Source organism: Tyto alba, unplaced genomic scaffold (assembly GCF_018691265.1).
Source record: "Tyto alba isolate M040663 unplaced genomic scaffold, T.alba_DEE_v4.0 Super-Scaffold_11, whole genome shotgun sequence".
NCBI lineage: Eukaryota > Metazoa > Chordata > Aves > Strigiformes > Tytonidae > Tyto > Tyto alba.
The window spans coordinates 1670407-1697277 of NW_024881273.1; the positions used below are offsets into that span (position 1 = coordinate 1670407).

Below are 26871 nucleotides of genomic sequence, written 5' to 3' on the forward strand. Positions count from 1 at the left end.
ATTGTTATTTTACACTTTACCAGCACTGTATTTGTCGGTTTCCTCATATTTGTCCTCATTACTGACTGTTTTTTTTTTTCTTTTGTAAACAATTTTAACAATATTTATATAAACTTACCTTCATTTGACAGTTATACATATAACCTTTAGTGTGCTGTTTTATTTAAAGGAGAAGAATATCCCTCGTCTGAACACAGTAATTTTGGTTAAAAGCTATTTTATATTGATACGGATTCTTCTGTATGAAACAGGGAACACCAATATAGATCACCTTTATAGAACACATGTCAGGGAGCAGCAAAGGCCACCCACACCCTAAAGAAGGCTAGTCAGGAGCTGAGGGTGACCGCAACGCAGGCTGGGCAATGACCTCAGTGACCAGGCATAACCCACAGACAAGAGCTGGGCAAGCAAAGCAGGGGTGCTGAGAGCAACAGATCCTCACAACAGCCCAGTGTCTGTCAGAAAAACCAAGGTAACAGGCCTAAGGTCAGTCCAAGAAATCCAAGCAATAATTCAGGGTCAGGACTGGGTACGGGCAGACCTCCACCACAGCTCAAGCCATGACTGAATGCTGGGGCCTGAGCTCACATACGGCTCCTGCGGCAGAAGCAGAGGGTGTGGGCGGAAGCCTGTGGTGGAAGTACCTCATCTCAAGTACCCAAATTAGTACTGGAAACACTCCTTCTCATCTACCCAAACATTTCTTTGATTTACTATAACTGTGAACAAATCTTCCCGGATTTTTTGCATAAATGTTTACCATATTTTGTATTTATTACTCGAATGAGGATGGTATGATTTCTCCTACCCAGCCCCTCTGGGGAGCAAATGAGATATAAAAATATCTCAAATGAGATATTCCATCTCTCTCCCATCTTTCCAGCTGACCAGATTATTCAGTCAAGCCGTTAACTTCCACAGTGATTTGCAGTTTAGAGGTCTTTTTAAGCCAAATTTCCAATTTTATTATACTTCACTGCAGATAATCTCCAACTCTAAAAAGTTAGAAATTTTTACATTAAGGTAGAAATTGCTCAAACCTTCCTGAAAACTTCCTATAAAACATTTTTAATAAAACTGTTGGGTACCTGTTTCATCCTGCTTGCCTTCTTGAATAAGGCACATTTCAGAATCTGTCTTTCTGCAAATTTTGACTCAGTGTAAGCTTTGTTTTCAGCAGACTGCACTTCAGCTCTCCCTCATTTCTTTTTGAGAAGTCTCCGGTCACCTTTAGGACCTTATTGGGCTTGTAATACTTTCTAGTCATCCTTTATTGCCTTTTCAGCTGCTTTGGTTTCTGGGACCAACAGTGTAGTATGTCCTATCATAGCTCTGCGTGAGTATCAGCTCACCGCCCCTCTCTCTGCCTCTTTTCTTTGAATTCTGTAGTCCTGAGGCACCAGACACTTACTTCTGCCTGGGACTCCAGCCTGTTTCTTGCCACGCCGGGTACTGTCCCTGTGGGGATGGTTCACCTCTTTACAGGGCTTTCCAACCCGGACAGTCCTGATCCTCATTGGTCTGGATATCAGTCCCCAGTGGATTGCTACGGGCTCGGGATCACGCCTGTGGCGCGTTTTGGCCCTGCTCAGAGGGTGCCTGACGGTTCAGCTCCCACTGACGGGGCGCAAGGCGCTGCGGGGCGGGCCGGGAGGCAGCTCTGATCCGCGGCCGGCTGGCTGCTGAGGGGCGTCCCGCTCAGTCCCCTTCCCGGCGGCACTCCTGACCACTGTCGAAGCCGCTGAGCGCGGCGGAGGGGCTGGCGGAGGGGCTCATGGAGGGCTCATGGAGCGCAGCGGCGCCCCCGGGACCGCCGCCTCAGGGGCCCTGAGGGGAGCGCCCGCACCCGCCCGCCAAAAGCGGGGGGGGGAAGCGCGCGGCGGGCGGGTGCCAGCCCGTTGGCCCCGCCCGCGCGGGCCCCTCCGCACTACAACTCCCGGCAGCCCCCGCGCCGCGCCGTGACTCGGCTGGGGCGACGGCGGCGCGGGCCGGGATGGAGTGAGGGGGCGAGCGGCGGAGAGAGCGCAGCCTGCCGAGCCCCAGCCCCCACCCCCGCCCCCCCCCCCCCACACTACTTTCTCTCTGGCCCGGGCCTATGCGGCCCCCCAGAGACCATGGGATCCAGGATCAAGTGAGTGCCCCCCCTCCCGCTTCCCCCCCCCCGGAGCTCTCAGCCCCGCTTGCAGGCCCTCAGCAAAGCGGGAGGGCTCTGGAGAGTGAGAAGGGGACTTCCCCCGATCTCCTTCCAGCTCCCTGTGAGGCCGCGCGGGCCAGACCCCGGCCGAGCCCACAGGCCTCGGGGTAGGGCGAGAAAGAGGGGGAGAAAGAAGGGGAAAGAGTGCTTCCCACGCCCCCCCGCCCCGAGGCCAGCTGGCGGGCCGGGGAGGGAGGAGGCAGCAGGGCAGAGGGCCCCGGGCCGTCAAAGCCCAACTCAGCGGCGGGACCCCGGCGCGGGCAGCTCCCCCGGCCCCCCCTGCCCTGAGGAGGGGAGGAGAGTGTCGTTTCCCGCCCTCAAACCCAACCCTAGTTTGTTGTCTATTCGCTCCCTGTCTTCAGATCTCCGTGTGGAAGCGCGTAGGGCCAGGCTGTGAGGGCAGTTGGAGTTTTGTCGGTGCAGGCCTTAAGGTGGATCGGGGCTGCTGGAAGGGGAAAGGCTTCGTTGCCGGCACTGGGGCTTCATTGCTGGCACTGGTGACGCCTGGTTTGGGGGTGTGGTGGGGTTGGGAGAGTTCAAAGCCTCCTTGCCTAGGTTAGAGTGTGCTAAAGGAAAGATGGATAGTCTAGCTATGAGATCTTGAAAGTGCATTAGCAAGGGGATTTGGGGGAAGGAGAACAGTGGTGCGAGTGATTAATGTGTGAGGCCTGCAGCGCCATGCCCTCAGTATTTTTTGAATTTTCATAAAACGGGGTTGATTTATTGGTAAGCCCTGTTGGTATGTTTAGTACTGTCGCATTAAAGATCTCAGTTCATTCATGTGCTGTTCCAGGCAAATTCAGTTCCTCTGAGACACAGATGTAATAAAGCTATCACAAAGCAGGGAGTGCTGACATCTTTGTGCATGAAAGGTGTGGTAGAGCGGAGAGATCCAGTCAGATTGTATTTTATTCAGTAGTGTCAATAGGTGCTGTTGAGTAATTGCTTTTCTTTCTTGAACACAGTGTTCTTCAAGATTACATAGGGCTTTAACTTTTTGCTTCTTCAGTTTAAATTGAATAGGAGGCTGGAGGAGACATACTTAATAGTGAGCTTAGTGTGATGACACATCTTCATGTTCCCAAGCCTGTAGGCTGGATGTGTGTATCTATCCAGCCAGGTGTTTTAAGAAAATGTAAGCAGATAATGAGTGCTTGTAATAGCACTAAGGCAATTGCTTGGTTCCAGAAAGCAGCCTTCTTTCTTCAGGAGACACTTCGGGGCTAATTTTTTTGGTCTCTGGGTTCTCAACTCTTGCTACAAAAAAATCAAAGTCTGAGAAACCAGTTAAACTCTTAGTTTACATTCAAATACAGGTAGGATCTAAAATTGTTACTATTTTGTCAGCAGAGCAAGCTACATCTGTAGCTTGCACCTTCTGATCTTGCAGTGGTCACACTTGCTTGGGTCACTTCAAGATTATGATCTGAAATTACTTCTTACCATTACCTTCTCTTAAACATGCTAAAAGACTGATGCTCACTTAAAATTTAGTTTCTTTTGTGTACATACTGACTCTACAAGCTGTGTTTACCACCTTTGGGCTTTCAATTGCTAGTCTGACCTTTAATGGCTTTGCATACACTTTGCGGAATGTGAATGTGGTCACTTGGATGAGGCGCTTCAACTGGAAACCTCACTGGTATCAGTGAGGAGATGTAGCAGTTAGAGGTATTTATTACAGCCAGTGGACTTTAGGACTTTTTCGGTGCAAAGTCTTTCAGTGTGAATGTGTCTGTCAAGATTACAGACAAAGCCCATGTCTTTCTTCATCACCAGGAAAACACAGGTGATAACCCCATATAAACATTACTTTTAATTCCTCTTGGTCTTGGTGAGAAAACATTTTGTCCATTATGTGATTAAGCAACTTCATCTTGAGCAACAATTAATAAATTGGTTTTTTCTACTTTGGACAGAACACTGTGCCCAAGTAGAATAAGGAAAAAATTTAAAAACAATCTTGAAATATATAAAGAATGAGAGCACCTATCTGAGTAAGAGGCTTTTCTGGCTTCCCTGAGCTGGATGTTTAATCCAGCAAAGATTTTCGAGTTGATAAGTAGGTCCCTTATGGGGGCAGGTGGGAGCATGAAGGAGAAAACTATTTTATAATTGGGAATACTGAGACATGCCTCCTTTAGTGGTGTCACCAATATGTGTTGGAGCCCTAGCAAAGATCCAGTAGTCAGATCTCTTCCTTCTTGCTATATATTGATAATTATGAGGGGTATTAAACTTCTTGGCACATGATCACTTGCACACACTGTGCTGTACTCTGTGAAACCTGGACATATGTGTCAGTTATTTTTTTGATGGATGTATAGTAATGAGTCGTTTGAGTGAAAGATTGCTTAGAGAAAATTATCAGTAGCTGCATCAGAATGAAATGAAAGAAATCAAGAAGTTGCCACCAATCCTGTAAGCTTTTCACTTGTGTATAGCTGCAGGCGAAAAAAAAGGTAAATTGAGTACTGGGTTATACTTGGGTTAAGCTTCGTGTTGGACTGTATCATACGGTACGTGCAAGGCACTCTGTGCCAGCAAGGTAATGTAAAATAGGAATCTAGTTAACCTGGCTGCTATCACTTCTTCATAGCTTTCAGTACTCAAGACATTATAAGAGAGAAAGTTTTTTTTTTTTTTTTTTTTTTTTTTTTTTTAAATGTGTCAATATCAATCAGGTCAACAGAATTGCATTGCAACATACAAAAACTTGGCCTGTTCCTTTCCAGAGGTGGTTGCATTTCAGGGATGACAGAAGAGATCTCTAATATTAATCTGGAAATGCTTTCAGATATTTAACATAAAATATGCTATATACTGAAATATAATTCCTGAGTAGGGAATACCAGACAGAAAAAGTTAAATGTATGGAAATTAATCAGGATTTGAGGTGCAATTTCTGAATTGAATTAGTAATTACAGATTTCTGCTGGTAATTTTTTTCTGCGAGTTGAGCAACTAAGTCTCATTACAAGACAACCAATTATCAGTGTCAGGCTCTTCTCTTATGCTTCAATTTTTAAGTAGAGCGATACTTTCTGTCATAAGTGCTGTTACATTTTTTTTGTGTGTAGAAAAAAATGCTCCTGACAGAATTAAAATAGGCTTTAGATATATAAGGTATGTACTTCCATACATACAGCTCCAGAGAAGGACTTTATTTAATTTTATTCTGCACAGATCCCTTGCAGTGTTTCTTATGGATTGCTTTGATACTAAAGCTATTTCTACATCAGAGAGGTTTGTAGTAACTCCTGTAACTAGCATTTATCATGAAAGCATTCTTTTCTCATGGAGTTCCTCCCTAATTTGTTATTTAAAAAAAATATTGCATTTCCTTCTGAAATTATCCAGTTATCAAATAAATGAGGTACTATGTATTTTTGTACGTATGTGTCCGATGTATTTTTTTACTGCATCTGTATGTTCACTTGGTAACTGACCATGGGTCTTTAAATGATTACTGGGAGGAAAGAAAACTTCATGTTTAAAGTTATAACGCTGTAGATGATTTCAGTGGGTTGAGGTTTCAGTACAATGCACAGGTGGCATTAGATGTCTGCAGGGTAGTTTAATAGTCATAAAAATGGACTGCAAAATGTATATATTATGATGCATGTTTATGCTATATTTGCAAACTGTATGAAGTCTCATAGTGACTTCAACAATGACTTCATTCTCATACTGAGGTGTTAGCTTGTTGAATGCAGCCTTTAATACTGAGTTTCTGACTTGGCAAAGCTACTTTAATTTCACTGTTCATAGAAATAAGTGGACGTTTGTCATGGAATATTAAAATACAAAATGTGATGTCTTTTTGTCTGAAAGTTTTGGTATATAGTATGTGCTTTTGCCAGCTGTGTTATACAGTGCTTTCACTAAAGCATTTGTACACAGGCTCTAACATAATACTAAAAAGGTGTTTGTTATTTTATCCATTAGCTGTAAAAATATTATAAAATGTATAAACTTTTAATTAAGGAAACAGGGTGCTAAAAATAAAGACGTAAACAAGGAGGGTAAGATAATGCTGCACAGCAATATATATGAAAGGAAAGATACATTTCTGGTGTTGTGTGGATATCATTTCATCCTTATCTTGTACCATGATTGTAGGAATGTAGCAAAGAACATCAGTATTTGAAGTAGACAAATATGCAGCAACTCTTAAGTAGCACACAGAGATTTATGCAAGTTTGCTTTATACTGCAAAATAATAGTTGATTTGTTGATTTTAGATTTCTCATAACTTATGAATGTAGTTTTCTGAAAATTGGCTACTTAAGGCAAATCAGTTGGGAACTGGTAGCAAATTAAATTAACATTAATTGAATTGTGAACTATGTTGTTGCTCCTGTGAGGTGCTCTGTAAAACTGCAGAGTGTGATCCTGTGCTACTGAAACCAGTGGTAGCTTTTCTGTCGGTTTAAATAGGTGTGGGGTTTGGCCTAGAGCCACTTGACTTACACTGAGTGGGCCCGTGGCATGGTTAGAAATGTTTTGTTTAATCCCTTTTGGTGTTAAAGTAGGATTAAAAATAAAAGAAATTCTCTGAAGAGTAGGCTGAACTCCTTGACATGTTTATATATTTGGTTTGAGATGCTGGGTAAGATGAGTTTCACTTTTGAAATCACTATTCAGGTAGGAATTCTAGCATATATGTATATATGTTTTTTATCTATTTTCACCCTTAGCTGTAAGGGAGCTAACAAAGTTCACAAGTTAGTTATACTTCAGCAATTTTCTGATGTTAGATATTTTACATTGACACAGAGGAGACAATATTCTCACTATACAAGCAGTCATAAATTTAGAGCAGTAGTTATGCAGTTTTGATTCTTGGTTTAAACTAGAAAATCTAAGAATAAATGTCACATGTTCAGACTTACCAAACCTTATTTCAGTAGCTAAACAATTACAGTCTAATGTGTGATTCTCTTTAATCTCATAAAAAAATTTGGAGTAGCTATAATTGTTAGTCAGGAATTTAGCTCAAAATATGCTTTCTTATATAATCACCTGCTGCCTTTACATGCTCCTTATGAAATGTAATTCCAGAGCTTCACTTAAAGAGTTATATTAGTAAGAACTGAAAATGTACACTAAATGGTTTTTTTTTCTTAAGTAATATATCGTTAACTTTTAACTGGTATATTTATAACTCTGGAGCAGAATAAGTTTCTTTCCTCAAGCTTCATTTAAATTTTGCAGCTGAGTTTGGTATAATTTTTGACTATCGCACCTATTTCCTTATTTCGCGTGCGTCTGGCAGCTTTCTGGATTTAAGACTCTGGAGTCTCATGAGGTGAAGCCTTGTGCATTTGTAATATTCTTCAACATGGCCTTTTTTTTGACAAATAGGTAGAAATATTTTGACAGATATTAAAGAGGGTAACTATCTTAATCACAAACACAGCCTATTCAGTTTTCCAATAATGCATAAAATACTGTAATAATGCATACAATGACTTTGCATCCTTTTGACTGCAGCTTTTTTTCTTTTTTCTTTTTTTTTTTCCCCTTTTGCTGAGTAAATAGGTGTCATGAAGTTGAACTCAAGGATCACAGGGATGAAAATGTGCATCTGGGTTGTTTGTCCCATGTTGGACAGCATGACTCTGTTTTCAATTTGGTGAAGATAAAAAAGTATTAGCACATGTGTCATTTACCTTTTCATTTGAAAGTAAAGGTGAAGTAGAAGAACTTGCTTTTGCAAGTTGCACATGTAATCAAAATTACTGTTGTGGCCAAGAACTGAAATAACTGTTGTTTCTGTATCTTGAGTAACGTTTGGAAAAGTGATATAAAAGGCATGGGTTTATTTTTCTGGCAAAGTACTGAATTATATGCCGGGGATATTTTAGTATCTAGAAATGCAGACTAGTCACAACAGTTGAACTGACTTAAAGGTTCTATGTGATTGATTGCTATTGTTTTGATTCTTTTTTTCTCTGTGAAAGTTGGTTAGACACCCTGTTCGTACTAACTCATCTGAGCTTCAGTCCTATCTTGTTACTTACTAGTAAGGCAGAAAAATCTGATGTGAAATCATCACAGACTATAAACCAAGAAATCTAGTTTATCAAGTTGTCATTGTAATGTATGTATTCTTAGAACACTTCTTGATTCAGTAATTGAAAGCACACTTGAAAAAAAACTCTCCATGTGCTAAATAACATTTTTTTTAACTCTTTCAGACAAAATCCGGAAACTACCTTTGAAGTGTATGCAGAAGTAACCTATTCAGGAATCAGTTGTGCTGGGAAAGGTACTGTTTTGCACTGTAATTCTACCTATTTATTGGCTAAAACTATTCTTAAGAACCATGTATTGTGAGATAATGAAGTATACTTAATATTATGCTGTTCTAGCTTTTAAAGATATCTTAATCACTGGTTCTGTGGAATATTTTAGGATTAATAATGAGAAATTCTTGCCTCCATCTTGGATTGTGGGCAATTTTCTCATTTCTTTGACAGTTTTGCCTTTTTTGTCTTTTGAAATAGAAATAACTCTTAATTCATTAGGTTGAAAAGGTAAGTGCATTTACAGATTTGTATTTGCTGCTCATGTAAGAAAAGGGTAGTTTCAAGAAAAAAACCTCTAAAGCTTCTTGAATGGAATTTATTTTTACTTCCTCTTTCTTACTTGTCTACAGAAGTATTTTTATCTATTCCCAGAATTTTTCCTTTGATCACATGATTTTATCTAGAAATAAGGCATGAATGCAGCTTATGATTTGGTTAATTAGTTTTACCAAACATTGTTATCAAGCCATAATTATAGAAGTATTTTTCTATAATATTGTTTCTGACAAGTATTCCTATGTTTATGCTAGAGAAGTCCCTTAACTGCTGAAACCAACATGTAAGTATATTTGTGAATTTTTGATTGCACTTCTTTCTAAACCTGAGGAACTTGATCAAATAAGGAGGAACAACAAAGGTTGAAATTTGTAATCCCAGAATTTAGTTCAAGATGCTGTTTTCAGAGATCAGTCTCCGGAATGTTACAAAAAGGAGGGATGTCAAAATTAAATAATTATGATTAGTCAACGTATACTGAAGCAGTATCCCTTTTATCTTTTATGAAATGATCATGTGTGTATTTTCTATATTGTACAATGAACCAATAGAAAGATTTTTATATTTTATTGACTGGAAAGCCACTTACCTCTTTTTATATCTGTATTTGTTTGTTACAATCAGCAAAAGTCAAATAGCTGCAACTCTTTCCTTTACTGCCAAAGCCTCCATAGGAGTTGTAACAGGAATACAGTTTTGGCTTGTCCTACTGCTATATGCCATCATGACTATTTGATGTAACTGCAGGAGCCCTTTTAATAACTAGTCTTTGTTTCTGCACATCTGATCTGGATTGTAGTGCCAGAAAATCTGAACAAATTTGACCATAAACATTACATTGTACAGTACTAGTGTCTGGGTATAATCTTCTCTTTGAAGTTTGTTTGCATCCCCCTGGAGGGATTAATTCCCTGCTGTGGGAAGGTGGGTTAAAAAGCATGGAAACTACTTTACAGGTTTTTAATTGGAGAATTTAGTATACATTTTGTTCTATAAACCAACTGATTCTGTGGGAGTTTCACTTAGTTGTGTTTTTGGTTTGTTGTATGCACTTGTATGTGCAAAATTTTCAGAAATTGTTTTTGGAGAGTAAAAAAATTATTTTAATAATTGTTTTTACAACTTGTACATTCTGAAGTTATTAATTCTCTCTGAATAATCTCTTAAAAGATTTTTCCCAAGCAATTTTTTTATATTTAAAAGGTGCCCTTTATTCTCAGAAGTCTTAGATTTGTTCATCCCAAATATTTTGTCCTTCTGTTCTAAATGAAGATGTTTGTTTGGTTCTTGGCAGCATAACTGTACTTAACATCTATTCTGCATCCCAGGCAAATCACCATTCTAGAAATATAGACCTAGAGATCTCCGTGTAGTCTTTGCTACTTCTTGGCTAGCTGTTATATGCCAGAAGACCAAGAATATATATCAACTTTTTTTTTTTTTTTTGCAGTCAGGCAATGTATGTTACATGGCAAGGAGCAGTTACTGTCAAGAAAAGCAAAATGTGTAAAAAGTGTATAAGGAGCAAATTATCAGAAATGTTTAAAAAAGAATTTCTTCCCATGTAATAGATCCCAAAATTAACTAAGACAACTGTTTTGAAGTTTGTGTCTAGTATAATAGTGCTATTGATCACTTACAGTGCTCTTAATTCTTATCTCAGTCTTCTGATGTGGTCTTGAGAATGAATTGGTCCAAAGCTATAACAGCCCTACCGTGGGAGATTGTCTGGCTTGTGGGGTGGTAAAACAGCCTCTATTTTGTTTTATTCAAAAGTTTGTTTAGCTGTTGTGGTTTAACCCCAGCCAGCAACTAAGTACCACACAGCTGCCCCACAGTTGGGTGGGGGATAGAGTCAGAAGAGTAAATGTGAGAAAGTAGTAAAGGATGTTTTCTGTGTGACTGTTTAAGTATCAACTGAAGTTAAGCTTTAATATATTTAATAGTTCACTTGCATATTGATGAAATGGGAGGTACCGACTTGGGTTATTAACTACTGACAGACGCTTGTACATTTAAGTGGCTTTATTACTCATGTAATTGTTAACAATCTTGCATTAAATGTTTGTTTGGTTAATAACTTTTGAAGTGAATGAAAGCAGCATTATCCATTGACTATCATACAGAATCATAGAATCATTTAGGTTGGAAAAGACCATTAAGATCGCCGAGGACAACCACAAACCCAACCCTGCCAAGTCCACCACTAAACCATGTCCTTAAGCACCACGTTTGCATGTCTTTCAAATACCTCCAGGGGTAGTGGCTCAACCATTTCCCTGGGCAGCCTCTTCTGCTGCTTGATATAGAAGGCTCCCTCTTAGTTACCAAGACAGTTCACTGCAGAAGGAAAAAATTTGTTCTGGACTTCAAGACAGATATCAGTAAACTGGAACAAGTTCAATGGAGGGCCACCAAGATGGTGAGTGAACTAGAGCACTTGCACTGTGAGGAGAGGTTGAAAGTGCTGGGCTTCTTCAGCCTGGAGAAGGCTTCAGGGAACCCGAATAGCAGCCTGCCACAGCTATTAGGAGCTCGTCAAGATGAGATCTCCAGGCTTTTCACAGTGGTGCATGGCAGGAGGACAGGAGGCAATGACGCAGACAGAACTGAGGCATTCTAACTGAATATTGGGAATGTGTTCACAGTGAGAACAGTCAAGTATTGGACGAGGTCACTCAGAGAGACTGTGCAATCTCCATCCTTGGAGTATTTTGAGACCCAGCTGGATCCCAGCCTGAACAACCTGGTCTGACCTCACACCTGGCCCGTCTTTGAGCAGGAGGATGGACTAGAGACCTCCCAAGGTCCCTTCCAGCCTGAGTTATCCAATGATCCTAAGATTTGATTCCTAGAAATGTAAGCTTCAGGAACATCTGGAGGCTGTCTTGTAGTCTTAATAAGGTATGAAGAGAAAACTTCATTGAAACCAAAGAAGTTGAAAAGGCAAACATTGTTTTATTCCAGTCCAGGCAGAACTCTGCCAAACCACAATGAAATGTGTGAACTGAGAAAGGAAATGATCACTGGATCAGCTCAGCTGTGGTCTCTCTGTCCCTTCCCCTCTAGATTATTTAGAAATAATGATCATCTGTGTTTAGCATTGGTGATTTTGTATATTTCTGGCACATGAAGTCTTTGGTACGTTATACAATTCCAGCATTAAATTGTATCTAGAAACTTTGAAACTCTGTTTGTGCTTTTCTTTGTTATAGTTATAGATCTTTTTTGGGGACTTGTGGATTTTTCTTACTGAGTTACTTTATGTAAATGAGAACTTTGTTTTGAGAACTGTGAAGCAAGATAGCTGCAACTGTGATTAGCAATATTAAGATGAATATTTGTTATTAAGAAAGTATTTCCTTAAGAGAAGACAATTACCAAACAATTTTTTTTGCTGTATGAGTAATGTGATTTCTGTGGAAGCTGGGATTCCCCTTAGCTAATTGAATCTAAGTTAGTGTTTTGTTGCGTTGTGTTGTTTTTTTTTTTTTTTCCCTGCAAGAACATTTGACTTCCTAAAATAGAATGAAAATACAAAAGTGCTTTTATCTTAGTTTGTTCTCAGTCTTTCTTTTTTCTTAATTTTTATTATTTACTTTTGTAAAATTTATTTGGGCTGACTGGAATTCAGAATTTCTTCACTTACTATTTCAATGATGTATTCATTCATGTTTCACTTCTTAGTGTCATCAAATAACACTGTTCTTTTGTCCATACCCTCTTCTGATAAAATGTTGATGCATTCTCACCAAAAGTCTAGGGCAGCAAAATAGAACAGAAAGAATGGAGTCTGCATCTTTACAGTGACAGTACATGGAAGTTATATCTAGTGAGAAATGTGTTGTGTGTGTCAAGTATGTCAAGCATAGGAACTTTGCAAGTCTAGTGCTTCTCACCAACTCCCACACACTTACTTTCAGGAAGAGAGGAAAAAATAGTCATGGTTTTATTTTAAAAATTTGATATTATTATAGGGAAATTATTGACTAAAACTTAGTGTTAATACTTTAGTTCTTTCCTCTGTAATATCAAGTAAGTACTGGGTAATGGCTGACTCAGAGGAAAAGATGCAGTTCCAGGGCTGATACAGAAGCCTGGCTAAAAGGCTGGCTTGGGCTAAGTAGTCTTTAACAGGTGCCTTTTGTGCAGTGGTGTAATTGGAATTGAAGTAAGATGCTAATACTCTACAGATGGGCACAACAAAGTCAACTCTTTGACTTCAGCTTTCAGCCATCCCAGGTGAACAGAGATATTGTTAGGACTTCAGAAAATTTGATTACCAACTCAAATTCTAATTTGCATATACGGCTTTAATATTCTGTAGCCTATGTGTGGGGTTTGTGCCTTTGCCTTTATGTGTTTTAGTGCTGTGTAGTTCTGACAATAGGAGAGTTTCTAACTTACCACTTAAATATAAGGTGGCCATCTGCCTTGCTAAATCCAAGTGTATTGCTTTTAAAAAAACCCTAACCAAACAAAAAGTTTTTAGATTTATCATGATTACTTAAGAGATTTCACTGATACAAGTTAACCTTGCTTCAGGAATGAAATAAAATAGATCATCGAAAATCACAGATGGAGGGGAATAATAATGCAGCTTATTGCCCAGCAGATACCAGTAATATTGTCTGGACATCATCTGTAATTGCATTAGTTTTGCCTTTTTGCTGTGCTACTTAAGTAATTAAGTATGACTCGGGAGAAATGAGTAGATGTATGTTTTAGTTGACACTAAAATAATTACTATAGTGCTTCTGAACACCACATGCAAGGTTGAAGGTCTACCATTTTTGTTAGCATACTGCTTTTTTTTGTATTATGTTTTACTGCTCACCCTAGTTTATGAAAAATGTTTAAAACCAAACTTTGTTTTCAGTGTTTTTCATAGTCAGTGGTACCAAAATCTTTGCAGCAGAGGATATATGTACTTTTTGTTTCATAAGTGATGTAGCTGGTGCTTCTTAAATTCAAGACGCTAAGGGAGTATCCACTTAAATCTTAGCTGGAAATGCTGAGTTGTCTGGTGTAGGGCAGTGTGTGTTCCATAAAGTAGCACATTCCTAAGCAAATAATGTTGGAGGTTCTAAACTAGAGCTACAGATTACAAGTTTAACTTGTTAAAATAGGTTTTGGTGGTAAGTCTGTCTTTGGTGCATGATCTCTCATTCATTGGAATTGTTATGTGCAGTGGATAATTTGAGATCAGAATAGATGCTTCATATGAAATACTATTTTACTGGAGTCCTCTTCCCATTTTTAAGCTTCATGTAAAGGAGGAGAAAATGCATTTTATGAGATTGTGTAATTCTTCTAACGGAGGGCTTGCATATTTGTCATGGCATCTCATAATAGTAAAACTTCACAGAAATTGAGGTAGTAAATTACAAAGAACTTGTATTGTTTCTTTTACAAATTTTAACTGCTTAAATTAGCTTAAACACTTCTAGAAATTAAGTTCAATACTATTGACATACTGCATTCTTGCAAGTAAAGTTGGAACTACTTTTTTTTTCTTTTTAAACCTCAGCTAAAAGATTGTTTTGTTTTTTTGAGATGCAGAAATAGAAAGAATCTACAAGCAATTTTGGTTTAAATTCCTACTTAAAGAAAGTGAAAGCTTACTAACTACTTAAGATTTTTTTTTTAACTTTCAGAGCACTTTATGATTTTAAAACTGCTGCAGATCACTCATCAGAAATATGATGTGACAAATTTAAGGATCTTGCTGGACTTCAGCCAAAGATCCTCTCTTGTTAGATGGGGCTGTGAGGAGAACTGTAGTCTTAACTGTCAAACTGCTCATGTCGAACAAGAGAATTTGTTAGTCTAAAGTAACCGATCAAAATAGTCTCTAAAGTGTGAGCATTTGAAAGTAAATGCTCACAAGAGTAAGACACCTCCCTTACACCCCTGTCTGGGAGGATGTAGCATGCTTTTGTGTGGGGTTTTTGTGTTCTCGCCAAAGCAGACATTATAAAAGTATGTCAAATCTGTAGCTTTACCATGTAGTGTGCCAAAAGGCCTTTCTCTCCAAGGACCTCATCTTTCATCTTTCTGTGAGTCTAGTAGAAATTCTTGCTGTGTGTTCAAGGAAAAAGCTAAAATGGTTTAGTACAGCTAAAGGATTTCTTTCTTTCTTTCTTTTTTTTTTTTTTTGCAAAAAAACCATGGTAAGTTAGAAACCTAAATGCAATAGCATGGACAAAGTGTAAGTGTTCGAGTTTAACAAATGTTCACTGGATTAGTAAAGGAAATGTAGTTTATACTCCTTTTATGACAGAATTTTAAAGGTCTTGCTGTAAGACTCACCATGTGCTTCTTTCTTTTCTCGAAAACATACCACTAAGTTGAAAAGGGAGATGAATCTTAGAAGGAAACTATTAACTCTGAGGTAGTTTATCATTGTTTGAGAGAAAGGATGAAATTTGCATTTGAATTGGCTCAGAGAGTAGCATGTACTACTAATCTTGTTCCTACTAGAAGCTTGTGAGTAGTTTAAGTACTTCCTTCTTTACTTTTCATGTTCTAGCCTTGTGTTGTAATAGCTCTTTCCCTCCCTCTCCCCCCTTCCCAGTAGATCACAAATGTTATAACTTAAACTAATCGAAGTCTCTACTGGGAGAAGTCATGATGTTCTTGGGCCCTAAAATTATTCCACAGTTGTCACTATAGTTTCCATGATAGGACTTTCACAGGTAGAGAGGACTAGCAGGTTTCAGTTTCTGCAAAACAGATACGCTGCTACTCCTTATCATTAAATTTTTGTAATATGTTGTGATTTTTAGCTAATAGAGCAGTACTTCCCATACAGATGAAGTATTTTCTTGAACATAAGCAAAGTTACTGGCGTAGGATTAAATTACAAATTGGTCATTCAAAACTTTGTAAACCTTACACATGCACCTCTCAGAGCAACCTTTATTTTTTTTTTTTTTAATGGTGCAAACATTTTGTTGGTTGAAGTCTGCCTCTTCTGTATTGAGAAACAGATAACATACTGAAGGTTTAGGAACAACAAAGGAAGTATAAAATTCAGGTCTCTTTCCATTAAATAAGGGCTTTCTGCCGAACACTTGCTGTAATTCAGGTATCACAAGTTTTCCTATCCCATCTTTATGGTATTCTGTTGTTACACGTAACTTCCTACAGCTGGATTGGAGAAGTAACTAAATCCAAGCAGATAAGTAGTATTTGGGAATTCTAATTTTCCTCAGCTGCTGCTTTGTTTTTCTGTTTCATCACTTTTCTTCTAAGTACAAACATGGTAGAATATTTTCACAAAGAACTAACTAGAACTGCAGTGTCCAGATCAAATAAGTAGCACTGTCTGAACTCTTCTGTTTGAAGACAGTTCACAATTTGGCTTATATAGTATAAATGAAATCCGTAACTCGATTTGAAGAGAAACTCACTTTATGAAAAAATATTGGAATCTGTCATATTACAAGTCATCATAAGTTTTATCTAACACATTTGTTGATGTGTTCTTAGCTTATGATACAAGATTTAATGGAACTCAAAAATGTTAATATAAAGTATAACTGAATGTTCTTCCATTTCTGTAAGTTATTTTGTGGGAAGGGATCTGTGTCCTTTTTGCTTCATGTTTTAACTACTTCTGTCTGCAGTCTTTTCTATTTCACAAGTATTTACTAGTCTGCACTATATTGCTACTGCTGGCACTGTTTAACTAGACAGAAAAATTCAGCACAGAAAGTCTCACTCACAAGACTTTAAACTCTTTTGTTGATTTATATTTTTTTAAAGGAGCTTGACATCTTCATCAAGTTCACAGTGGGCCTGCTTTGTTTGCTTTCTCTTGAATGCTTGATAAGATTTTTCTTCTATTGTTTTGTGCAGCAAGGACAGAACTTGCCATGGCTGAGGTGGTTTTTTTGTAAATCCACAATATGGTCATTGTCTGCTGCTGAATAATTGTGACTGCTTTTTGTACAACCAGAACTAAGGCTTTGGCTGTGAACAGATTCCTTCTTAGCGTGAAAAGAGACTAATCCATGTAAATACAGCCCCAAAATAAAGCTTTACAGAAAAAGGGAAAGGCTGCTAAGCAGGAGGGCAGAGGTCAGCAATTTAACCTTTAACCTAACAAATAAGAAGCATGAAAGTTCCCGAATTGGTTTACAAAGGCAAGCTCCTGTGATCTGTCAGTTTTTCTTTTCATGATAGAGTTGGGTGAGAAAACTGACTGACAGCTAGTGCCTTTTTAACTGCAGGTTGAAATTAACTGCTAAACTGAAACTTTCTAAGGGAGGAGGGTTTTTTAGTGATTCTAACAAATTATTTTCATTCGCTAGCTGTACTTGTTTTTTTCCTTGAATTCATAGAGGAGTTTGAGTGGTTGTTCTTTTTAAGAGTTCTTGAGGCTTAATTTAGGTACCAAATACTACTGAAACATTTAATATTTCAGCATTTAAAGCATGTAAGAATTTGATAAAGCACTTGTTGCAATTAACTCCCCGTTAATGTGCTCCTTTAAGAGTAGGGCTGTTATTCCAATAACTGCAAAGAGATTGTACTTTGAATAGAGTCAAAAAGTTGTTGTAAAGGGGAAGTGTGTGTGACTTTAAGGGAGTAATTTTAACTGTGACAGTTCATTCTGTCGCAGAAATTTCGAAGGTGGTTTGTTTTTGTTTGTCCTTACTTAATCACAACAGGTAATCTCATTAGTGAGTGTTAACTTTTGCTTAAAGCTTAATGCATCTGCAATCAGCTGTTAATCTAGATACAGACATTTCTGTAAAGAACTTTTAATTAGAGTGTCATTCAGATGAAAAAGAAACAAAGTAGAAATGACTTTAAAGTAGACTCCCTGTAGATTAAGAATAGCAATTTTGGGTTTTTTTGCCTAATGTTGTAAGCACTCCCAGAAATGACTGACATTTGGTCCATCCACAATTGTGCTGATGTTTCCCGTGAGTGTTTTCAATAGAAATACTGGAGTTTAGAAATTGTGTCTGTCTTTAGTCTGTTGACATGTGGGTCAGTAGTTCTACCTGGAGCACTACTTTGTTTGACATGCGAGCAAAGCAAATTTGGTAAAGCAAAAGATTAACTAGATTTCTTTTTATTACTGGTTCTTTTTGATATATTTATCCTTGCAAGACAAGAATGTAAACTCTAATTAAAAAAGAGGCCTGTCAGAGTGCCCAAGGTAGTATTGGTCTGCTTCTCTTTGGTGTGATATTATTTGGTCATGAACAAAAAGAGACATTGTCAGGTTTTCTTGTGGCTTTTATTGGTTTTATTTGTTTGCTTATTTGTTTTGTTTTGTTTAAGATTTGAAATACAGTTAGAAAGAAAGATGGTTTGAGGTTAAATTCTTATCAGATATGTGTAAAATTAATTCAAGACTATTGTTTGACTTCAGCAATGCTTGTAAAAAACCAAACCAAAACCACACCAAATCCCAAACCCCTCCTTTTGTGCTACCAGAGCCAAGGCTGATCCTGCAGTATTCTACAGGAAATGCTTTAGCCTGCCGATTCACAGCGAAGGGTCAGCGTGTGGTACGCTTCCCTCTGGCAGTGTTTGTGAGTAACAGTGGTAAGGCACATTGGAATTGTAAAGAACTGTATTATGTTCTGTTAATATCTGAGCATACACCTTGCTCACAGATGAGTATCACCTGCTCTCCCCTGGGTTCTGTCATTGGAGAGGGGAGAAGGAATGTGAAGGGAATGCTGCTGACTCCTCACGGATGAGTAAGGAGTTTTTAGGCCCTGCTGGGGGCCACTTGTCAAAATTCCAGATGCCGACAGGTTATTGGATTTTGGGAAGATGATTTCAATGTCTTTTTTTTAGATGGAAACAGCTGTTAAGATACTTTTTAATAGGACTTACTTCATGGAAGAGTGGGATAGAAACCAAGGAAGTTGAACTGCAGTATGAAAACCTTGGATGGAGGAGTGGGAACAAACAACTGATGCTGACAACCTATTATCTGGAATGGGTTATAGTCTGAAGAGTTCCATTCGTTTGTGTTTCTCTAGGGATTAAAAAAAAAATCCAAACAAAACCCTCAGAACCCCTAGTACTTAAGTTGGTTGAGATTTTTCTGAACTCTTTCATGACTGGCTATTTGGAGAGTAATGTTTTCTAATTTAATGAACAAACTAGTAAAAACAAATTATGCATACTATAGATAGTCAAATAGTATAAGACTGTGTAGAAGTACCCTGTAGCACATCGTAATCTGAGTGGAAAGTGCCAGTTAAAAGGTGAGGATCCAGAGTGAAGGGTCCTATGTACTGTGCCAAAAATGTGTGGTCTGCCCCAGACTTCATCAGCTATTACAGTACATACACCTAAGAAAGGAAGGGGGAAAAAAAGAGAAAACCAGAGAACTGTCAGTGAGTACGCTTAAAGCAATATCTTGGATATTGTAGCCAAAAGAATTTCCACACTTAGAATTTGTACAAGGATTTAAAGTGGTGGTGAAGGGAACTATGCTCACAACTCCTGTTGCATTCTGCTGCGGTTAACTGAATCCCATCTGTAATTCCTTTTGAAGAGTCATTTATGTCAAAACTACATAGTTATGAATATAAATAGTGGTAAAATTACCTTTTTTAAAAATTAATTCTTACATAATTTTATCTCTTAAGTAAATAATTACTCCTCGTTTATGTTTAGTTGGCTTGTAAGATACTTTTGAGATCCTTGAGATCTTTCGTTCCAAATATTCTAGAACTGGATCATGACTCTCTGGAAAAACACCCATCAAAAACATTTAATGCAGACTCAAATGCTAAAATGTGAAGACAGAATAGCTGATTAAGTATCATGGTATAGATAGACAGTAGAATCAGGCTTCTGACTTTTCATATTTCTAAGCTTCATATTTGTCTTAATGTTATTTAAATCACGTGCTTTATCTTTTTGTGCATATGGCACTGAAACAGTGCTAGCAAGTAGGGGAAATACCAGGATGTGAGAAACTATTCAGTCAGAACAGTAATTAGCTTATGCTGTCTCTTCAGTAGTCTGCTGAAGAGATGGTAGAACAGAACTGGCCTGTGATGAAGGGCAAAATCAAATTGTAAAAAAAATGCTGCAGAGTAAAAAAAACAAAACAAAACCTAGAAAACCCCCAAACCACCCCCCTTCCAAAGCGAAACCAAAACACAATCCCCAAAATTTTCCTTTGTATTATGAGATTTTCTTCTAAAGTTGTTCTTCACCTGCACCTAAGGTAGTATCTGTTTATTTTTTTTTTTTCTGATACTTGCCTGTTGATTATTCACTCAGTTTAATTTGAAGAGTTTATCAAGCATGTTAAAAAGATTCAATAAGGTCAATAATTTTCTATTAAAGCTATAACCTACATCTACAAGTGCATTACAATTAATATTTTACAATTACCACAGACTAATATATTGATCTCATCTCATCCCATTTTATCTAGAGGTGATATTTACACATGGAAAAATGTTATAGATATGTTTATTTTGCTTCATTGTGATTAATGTCCATCTACACTAAAGATAATTTTATGTTTGTCCTGTATATGTGTTGCTTTTACTTAATGGCTTAAATGCCCTACTTGTGTTTGTGATAATCTATCATCTTCTTTTGTACACTGTAGTGTTAAAAATGGGTTTGATTATGGTTTGAGAAAATTTACTTGTAAATTATTCACTAAAAATACGTACCACTTCAGTGTATTGTGGATTCCGTCACTACTATGTAATTAAATAGCTCTTAAAGATAGCTTCTGCTGGAAAGAATTAGCCTGATAGAACAAAAGTATATAGCTTTGTGTGTACCTTGGCAGTATTCATAAACAAAAATAAATGTAATGAGTAAATAGAATTATTTAACTTGTTCAATATTTTATTCTTTCATGAGCAGTAGAGGTAAAAAGTAGCAGAATCTCACAATTTGCCATCTCTCTTGCATGGAGATTGCAAAAAGCATGCTTTGTTGCACTTAAATGGTGGTTACCAGTAATACAGTAATTACAGTGCTTTTCATTTTGATGTATTTCTTGATTGCTTTGCTTTACCCTCGATATAGGATTAGGTCCTTCACTAAATCATCTTGAAGCAATTCTGTATCTAAACTGAATCCTTAGAATACAGTGGGTATCAATCACATGGACAATTAAAATTGAGTATTGACATGTTTTTAAAATAGTCATACATCTCAATTTTGTTTATCTCAAAGTTTTATCAACCTAATGACCTCATTGCAGCTTGACTATAATTACCATGTTTAAACTTCTATGCATTTTTTAGTTTAAACAGCCTTTGTGTTTTTTTTAAACCAAAAGAAAATTAATGAGAAGAGACAAAGAGACATCAAAGAGGTTTTCCCTCTGATTGCAGTGTTAGAAGTTTTGCCTGAAAATAGGTTACATTTCTTCTGTTTTCAGCTGAATCCTCATTAACTTTACATTTTAATGATGTCCAGAGCAAATTATACGATTATGGTAGATGCCTTAAAGGGAAGCTTAAAGGACACCTTTTTAATGTTTGTTTCTTTACTGGTGGCAGTATTTGTACCAGTATTATAAACAGCGTTAGAATGCTAAAAGTCATCCCAAAACATATCAGAAATATCTTCCATTTTTGCCATATATGTAGTATAAGCATATTTAATATTTAACACAAGTGGAGCATATTAGGGGGATATCTTCATCTTTGTAGAAGAAAAATGTAAATCTTGTCCTTTGAAAGAGTTTACAAATTACTTGTGCATCTTATAATCAGTTTAATTTATAATGATAAAATAAAATGGAGATGGGTGATGTAACAAAGCCTCTGAATTGTTTTATAGAATCTTCAAGGGAGAAGATGATTGAAAAGTTAATAAAGTGATAGTTTGTATTTTGACAATGACATAAAACATTATTGGGGGAACTCAGTGGAATTTCAATTTATTCTGTTAAGGGGAGCACTATTAGCAGCAGTTCCGTGTTCTAATGTACCTGTCCTACTAAAAATTAGGATTGCATAAATAACTCTTTAGATGAAGAATTGTGTTATATCAAATGAAGCAACAAGAACTTGTATTTGGTACACCTTAAAATTGACTGAAATTGGCAATACCTTGAATAGGATTTGAATAGTTCAGAATCCAGGTAGTTCAAGTTAATCTTCTAAAGCAAAACCATATCTTAAAAAATAAAAATTGTAATCTTTCCCCCCAAAAGTATACCAATTCTATATTAGCTTTTTTTTCTGCTCCCCTTCTTTCCCCTCAAGCCTTTGGCCCACAGAAGTATATGTCGTTTCTGACTGTAGCTCGGTAAAAAGTTAGACCGAAAGGCCTTGTGAAGAGTGAGGTCTTCTGTTTCCCTGTCCTGACACTTGGCATCTGTGTTTTATGAATAGAACCTTTGATTTTCTTGCACTGCACTCTAATCAATAAGCTAATTTTTGGGAGATGCGACTATGGCAAGAGCATGGGAGGAAGAAGTAGGAATGTTCCAAAGTGCAGGTATGAGGTAGGACTCAAAATCCAATTGACTTAGTGAAATGTTATAATTTAAGATCTTAGAGGGTAGTGCTTCATGCCTACATTACCATAATGGGAATGAATTAAGCTCTGATTAGTCCTATAGATATGGCTCTGCTTGGCATATGATTTTATGAAGCCAAGGGCCTGCATCTGTATATTCAGTATATCAGATCAGTATTTCTAAAAAATTTCTTTGCAATGGAAACAATCTTTAGTGCTTGTTTTTAATAAATTCAGCCTCCTCATATGTTTCAGACTCTTAATTCCTGAATGACTGGCTGTCTGCTGTAGTGTTGTCCAAAGTTTGGTGTTGCTGTTCATCTGCAGGTCTGTGTTCTATAGCTGAGTGGAACTGCAGTTGCATATGTTCATCTGCTATAAGGTGTTATTGAGAACTCACTTTTGTAATCATGACTCACAAAACAATCCTTTTTGTCCTGAGAATTCCACCTTAAGGGTTCTACAATTTTGTGATCTGATTTTCCACTGAAATCTGTGTAGTGTTTTAGTGTTTTGGCATATGTACACATAGCTGTTATGTAAATGAAATTTTCCCTTTTATTTTGAACTCAAATAAATAATTTTTTGCTAAATAGTGCCTGCTTGACTACTTTGTCCTTGATTTAGACTACTGTGTCTTGATGGAAGCATTTGATATGCCCATCATTAATAAATAATTGAATAATTCAAAAGTCACTAGACAAAAAGAAAACTGAACTTAACCTTTCTATTTCAGTATGATTCTTATATGTTCTTTTTAAAATTAGTAACTTTTCTGTAGAAACTGTTCAGAAATCTAACTTGTCATGATTATCTAGGAGTTATGGCAGACCCAAACCGTGAAGCCAGTGTGGTGTGCCTTAGTTGATGTCTTGTTAGTAAATGGGTTTAAGTCTTTCAAATGTTTGGTACTCTGTAAACTTGAAAACAACTTTAAAAGTGGTGATTTAAGTTCATAGTTGAGCTCAAATCTTTCAGTTTTGTTGCCTTCTACTGTAAATTTAGTTTGAAAATTGTATCACTGAAGGTGAAAGAGTGCAATTTCCTGTCTCTTTCTCACCTTTATTTTGTAATTATTGGAGAATTTACTGTAACTTTATCTTTAGTTGAGATGCATAATAAAGATACTGATTAATAAGCTCTAGCTGACAGAAGGATGTGTACGTTATTTTTATTTCCTTGGCATGCAGGATTTTGTATAGAATCATATGAGCATTGAAAACCTGCTATGTGCTTCCTGGTAACTTATTCTGCAAGTATTTGCAGTGTGGCTATTTCCAGCCAGTTACGTGTTAATGATAGTGCAAGGTTGAAACATTCCAATCATTCATACTCCTGTCCTCCCTTTCTCATATTTGTTTCTTTGCTCAGTGTTTTTTGCCTTATTTCTTTTGCTTTGTTGTGGTCAATTCAGTTAGTATAATAGCAAAGACACTGGCTTTTTTTTTTTTCTTTAATAAAGAGTTATGTTAGAGATATACTATAACAGAGATAAGAGCTATTTATGTCCTAAGCTATTGATTTTTAATTAATGTTGCCTGGGCTCATACATGTTGGCAGAATTGCTAACAGCTTGTGGCATTTTTTAATTCACATCTTCTTTTTTGGTATTTTGACAGTGTCATTCATATCTCATGAAAAAGTACCTCGTCAGGTTAAATGTGTTAAAACACCGAGCAAAAAAAAAAGGAGAGAATGGAACATAGGGCTGCCTAGAAACCTTGATCCATTGCCAAAGTATTTAAACAATTTAGTGTTTTGGTTTTCTAGCTCCAAGCTGCTTCTCAAATCCCTTGCTAATTAATCCAGTTAATTCTTTGTAGACTAACTGTATGCAGGGCTTTTTCTTGTGCTTCTATCACTGAGAACCCTGTTTTGTTTGAAGCAAACCTAAGCTCTGTTATAAAGGTTGTAGTAATAAAGTGAGTACTTGCAGATGTAAATACAGTGTTTTGAGCCTTTTTAAAAGGAGTTGTTTGTGTGTGTAACTTCTAATTTAATCTTTCATGTTTAAAAATTAAACATATATGCTTGTATAAAAAGATGGAAAGAACTTTGTCATTTGTTTGATCATTTGAGAAAAGGCAGTAGAGCCTCTGTGGAACAATTATGGCACGGTGTATTAGGGTTGTGACATTGCAACTAGTGAGATATGTTTATTTTTCAACAACTACTGTAAATGCTGTTCATTTGTATACCCCAAAATGGATGATTTGCCATAGGGCAAATAAGAGAGTTTAACGGGAAGGAAAGTTTTTAGAAATGACCTGTTGATACTTTGTTCTCTAATCAAGAGGACTCAAAGGTGGTATGAATTCAGAACTGGAAAAAACAGTTAGGGAGCAGAGAGCTTAGAAGCCCAATTAGACATGGCATGAGATAACGAGAAAAGAGTATACACTCCTCAAGGTGTATACTCTTTGTCTGTGATAAAAGCAGATACTGCTCTTGAGCTTCCTTCCATTTGTTAAGATTTGTTGAAAACTGCTTCCCCTCATCATACTGCTTATCAGTGCTAAACATTTGATTGTGTGCAGTAATGCAGGTGTACCTCGAGCTATCAGTGATGTTTTTACCAAGTACAATGGGAAAAATATCTCGCTAAGTGTTCAACTCCATCAGCTTTCTCAGTTATTTTGAGAAGTTGCTTTTGAGGACTTATTGTCTGTAGGACACAGCTTTCCCTCCAGTGTAATACTAGATGTTCTTGCAAATCACTGATGAAGTCCAGCTACTGGAGACTTCATTTGTGCTGCCAGCTGGCCATACCCAGTTACGCTTCTTGTTCTCTGAGTCATCCTTGGTAGATTTTCATGTCAGGACGTTGGGAGTTGATGACCACTTGCACTTCAGCACCTTGTGGATCGACCTGTGGAGAAAAACTGTACAAGTGGATTTAAGTTGCATTTTTAGATTACCTTTGGAGTTGGTAATGAAGGAAAAAAATGTTTTCAGCAAATCTGCTGCTAAGGGTGGACAGATTGAGAAGAATTGGCAGAGTTCTTCAGAAAAACTAAAAGTGTTGTTGGGAATTTGTTGTGTAATAAAGCTGGTCATGGAAAAGAGAAAGGAAATTAATGAAATTGCTAGTTTTGTATACACCTGATTTCCAGGGCTGTCTGCTAAGCAAATCTAATGTGATTATGAAGTGCTCCTACCCAGAACTAGACTAGTCCACTATCTCAGCAGTGTCTTGATAGGTTGGTATGTGCTATCGTACATGTTGAAGTTATCAAATATCTTAAAATGTTCCTAGTGCATTTCTATTTTGCAGTTAAAAATCCTTTTGATACCCTTGCCTTTTCTACAGTAACAAAAATATTTTAACATTTTTTAGTGAGGTGATAGATTTCCTGTCTAGTTGCACTGAATATCAGCAAGCTCCTCTTTATATAAAAAAAATTATTCTTTAAGCTGACAGTACTGCTTTAAATGTGCTAAACTTACTTTCTCGGAGACCTTTTTATTATAGCTTCATATATGGTATAAAGTGAGCTTTGTTAATAGTAACTGAAAGCATTGCAGGGTTGAAATAGGTCAATACTGCAAGTGTAAATATACCCACAATTTTCTTGCCGTGCTTGATGATGTCCAGTTAATGAACTTTACTCCAAGAGCGAAGTCAATCTGAGTAGCTGAACACTCAGTGATTTTTCTTTTTCTTTCATCTCATGGTCATTAGCTACATGAGGTGTATTTTTCCATGTTGGGACCTCTTTCCCTTCACTCCCACTAAGTTTTGAATACTGTTCAAGAAGTTCAGCTTCTGTCATCATCAACATATCTGACTCCACAGAACATTTTTGCAGGAGAGTATATTGAATGCTTTTTCAGTTTTTACAAACTTTCCTCCCACTCAGTGCCTCAATTTGTAGGCTTTCACAAGACCTCAGTGATGATGCAGCCTTAGTAGAGGCTCGCTGTGACCAATCTCTGGTTTTATTTATTTATTTATTTTTAACTTGCTTACTGGGTCTTTTCTTTAGCATTTTGATAGAGTGGACAGACTGCTAAGTTGAGATGGGCATGTTACAAGGTTCAAGCTGAAACAAAAGGTTGAAATTGAGTACTGAAGGGTACAAGGCAAAGTTCTGAAGTGTATCAACAAAATAATTATTGCTGTCTTTTTATGTATGATCTCGCAGACCTTCAAACTTAGGAGTGACTTGGTGACCAATGAAACTATTGGTCAGTTAGGATCACTAAATACCATAGATTTCTGTATTTTGAAATGCACTAAGCATGAAGCTCTAACCATGTGTACATTGTAGAAATCACAACCGTAGTATTACTCTTTATAATAATGTCTCCCCAAAAATGATAGCTAGGTTTGGCTGTTCCATGTTGATAATAAAACATATATGAACTAGATTCATTGTATGATAGATAGGATATATTTTACTATACATTTCGAAAAGTATTTATCATCTCCACTAAAGAAAGCAATAGATTTAGGAATGGGATTTTCAGTTTCCTGTGCTACAATATCAGCTTTGATAGAATCTGTTTTTGCTGTTTCAATGCTATTTGAATAACTAAAGCATTCTGAAATACACAGACATGAAATAATAGAAATGTTGAATCCATCAAACCCCGAAA

The 26871-nt window shown here is 37.2% G+C and overlaps 1 protein-coding gene across 5 annotated transcripts in view; it reads left to right on the top strand.

Annotated features, from left to right (window-relative positions):
- The first annotated feature begins 1982 nt into the window (after positions 1-1982).
- Positions 1983-26871, top strand: part of DENND1A (DENN domain containing 1A) — a 215703-nt gene continuing 190814 nt past the window's right edge. For all 5 annotated transcript variants that reach the window (XM_042786413.1, XM_032982592.2, XM_042786414.1 and 2 more), the window contains exons 1-2: positions 1983-2134; positions 8401-8471. In XM_042786413.1, coding sequence (XP_042642347.1) covers positions 2118-2134; positions 8401-8471 — 88 coding nt within the window. In that variant the 5' untranslated portion in view covers positions 1983-2117. The remainder of the gene's footprint in view (positions 2135-8400; positions 8472-26871) is intronic.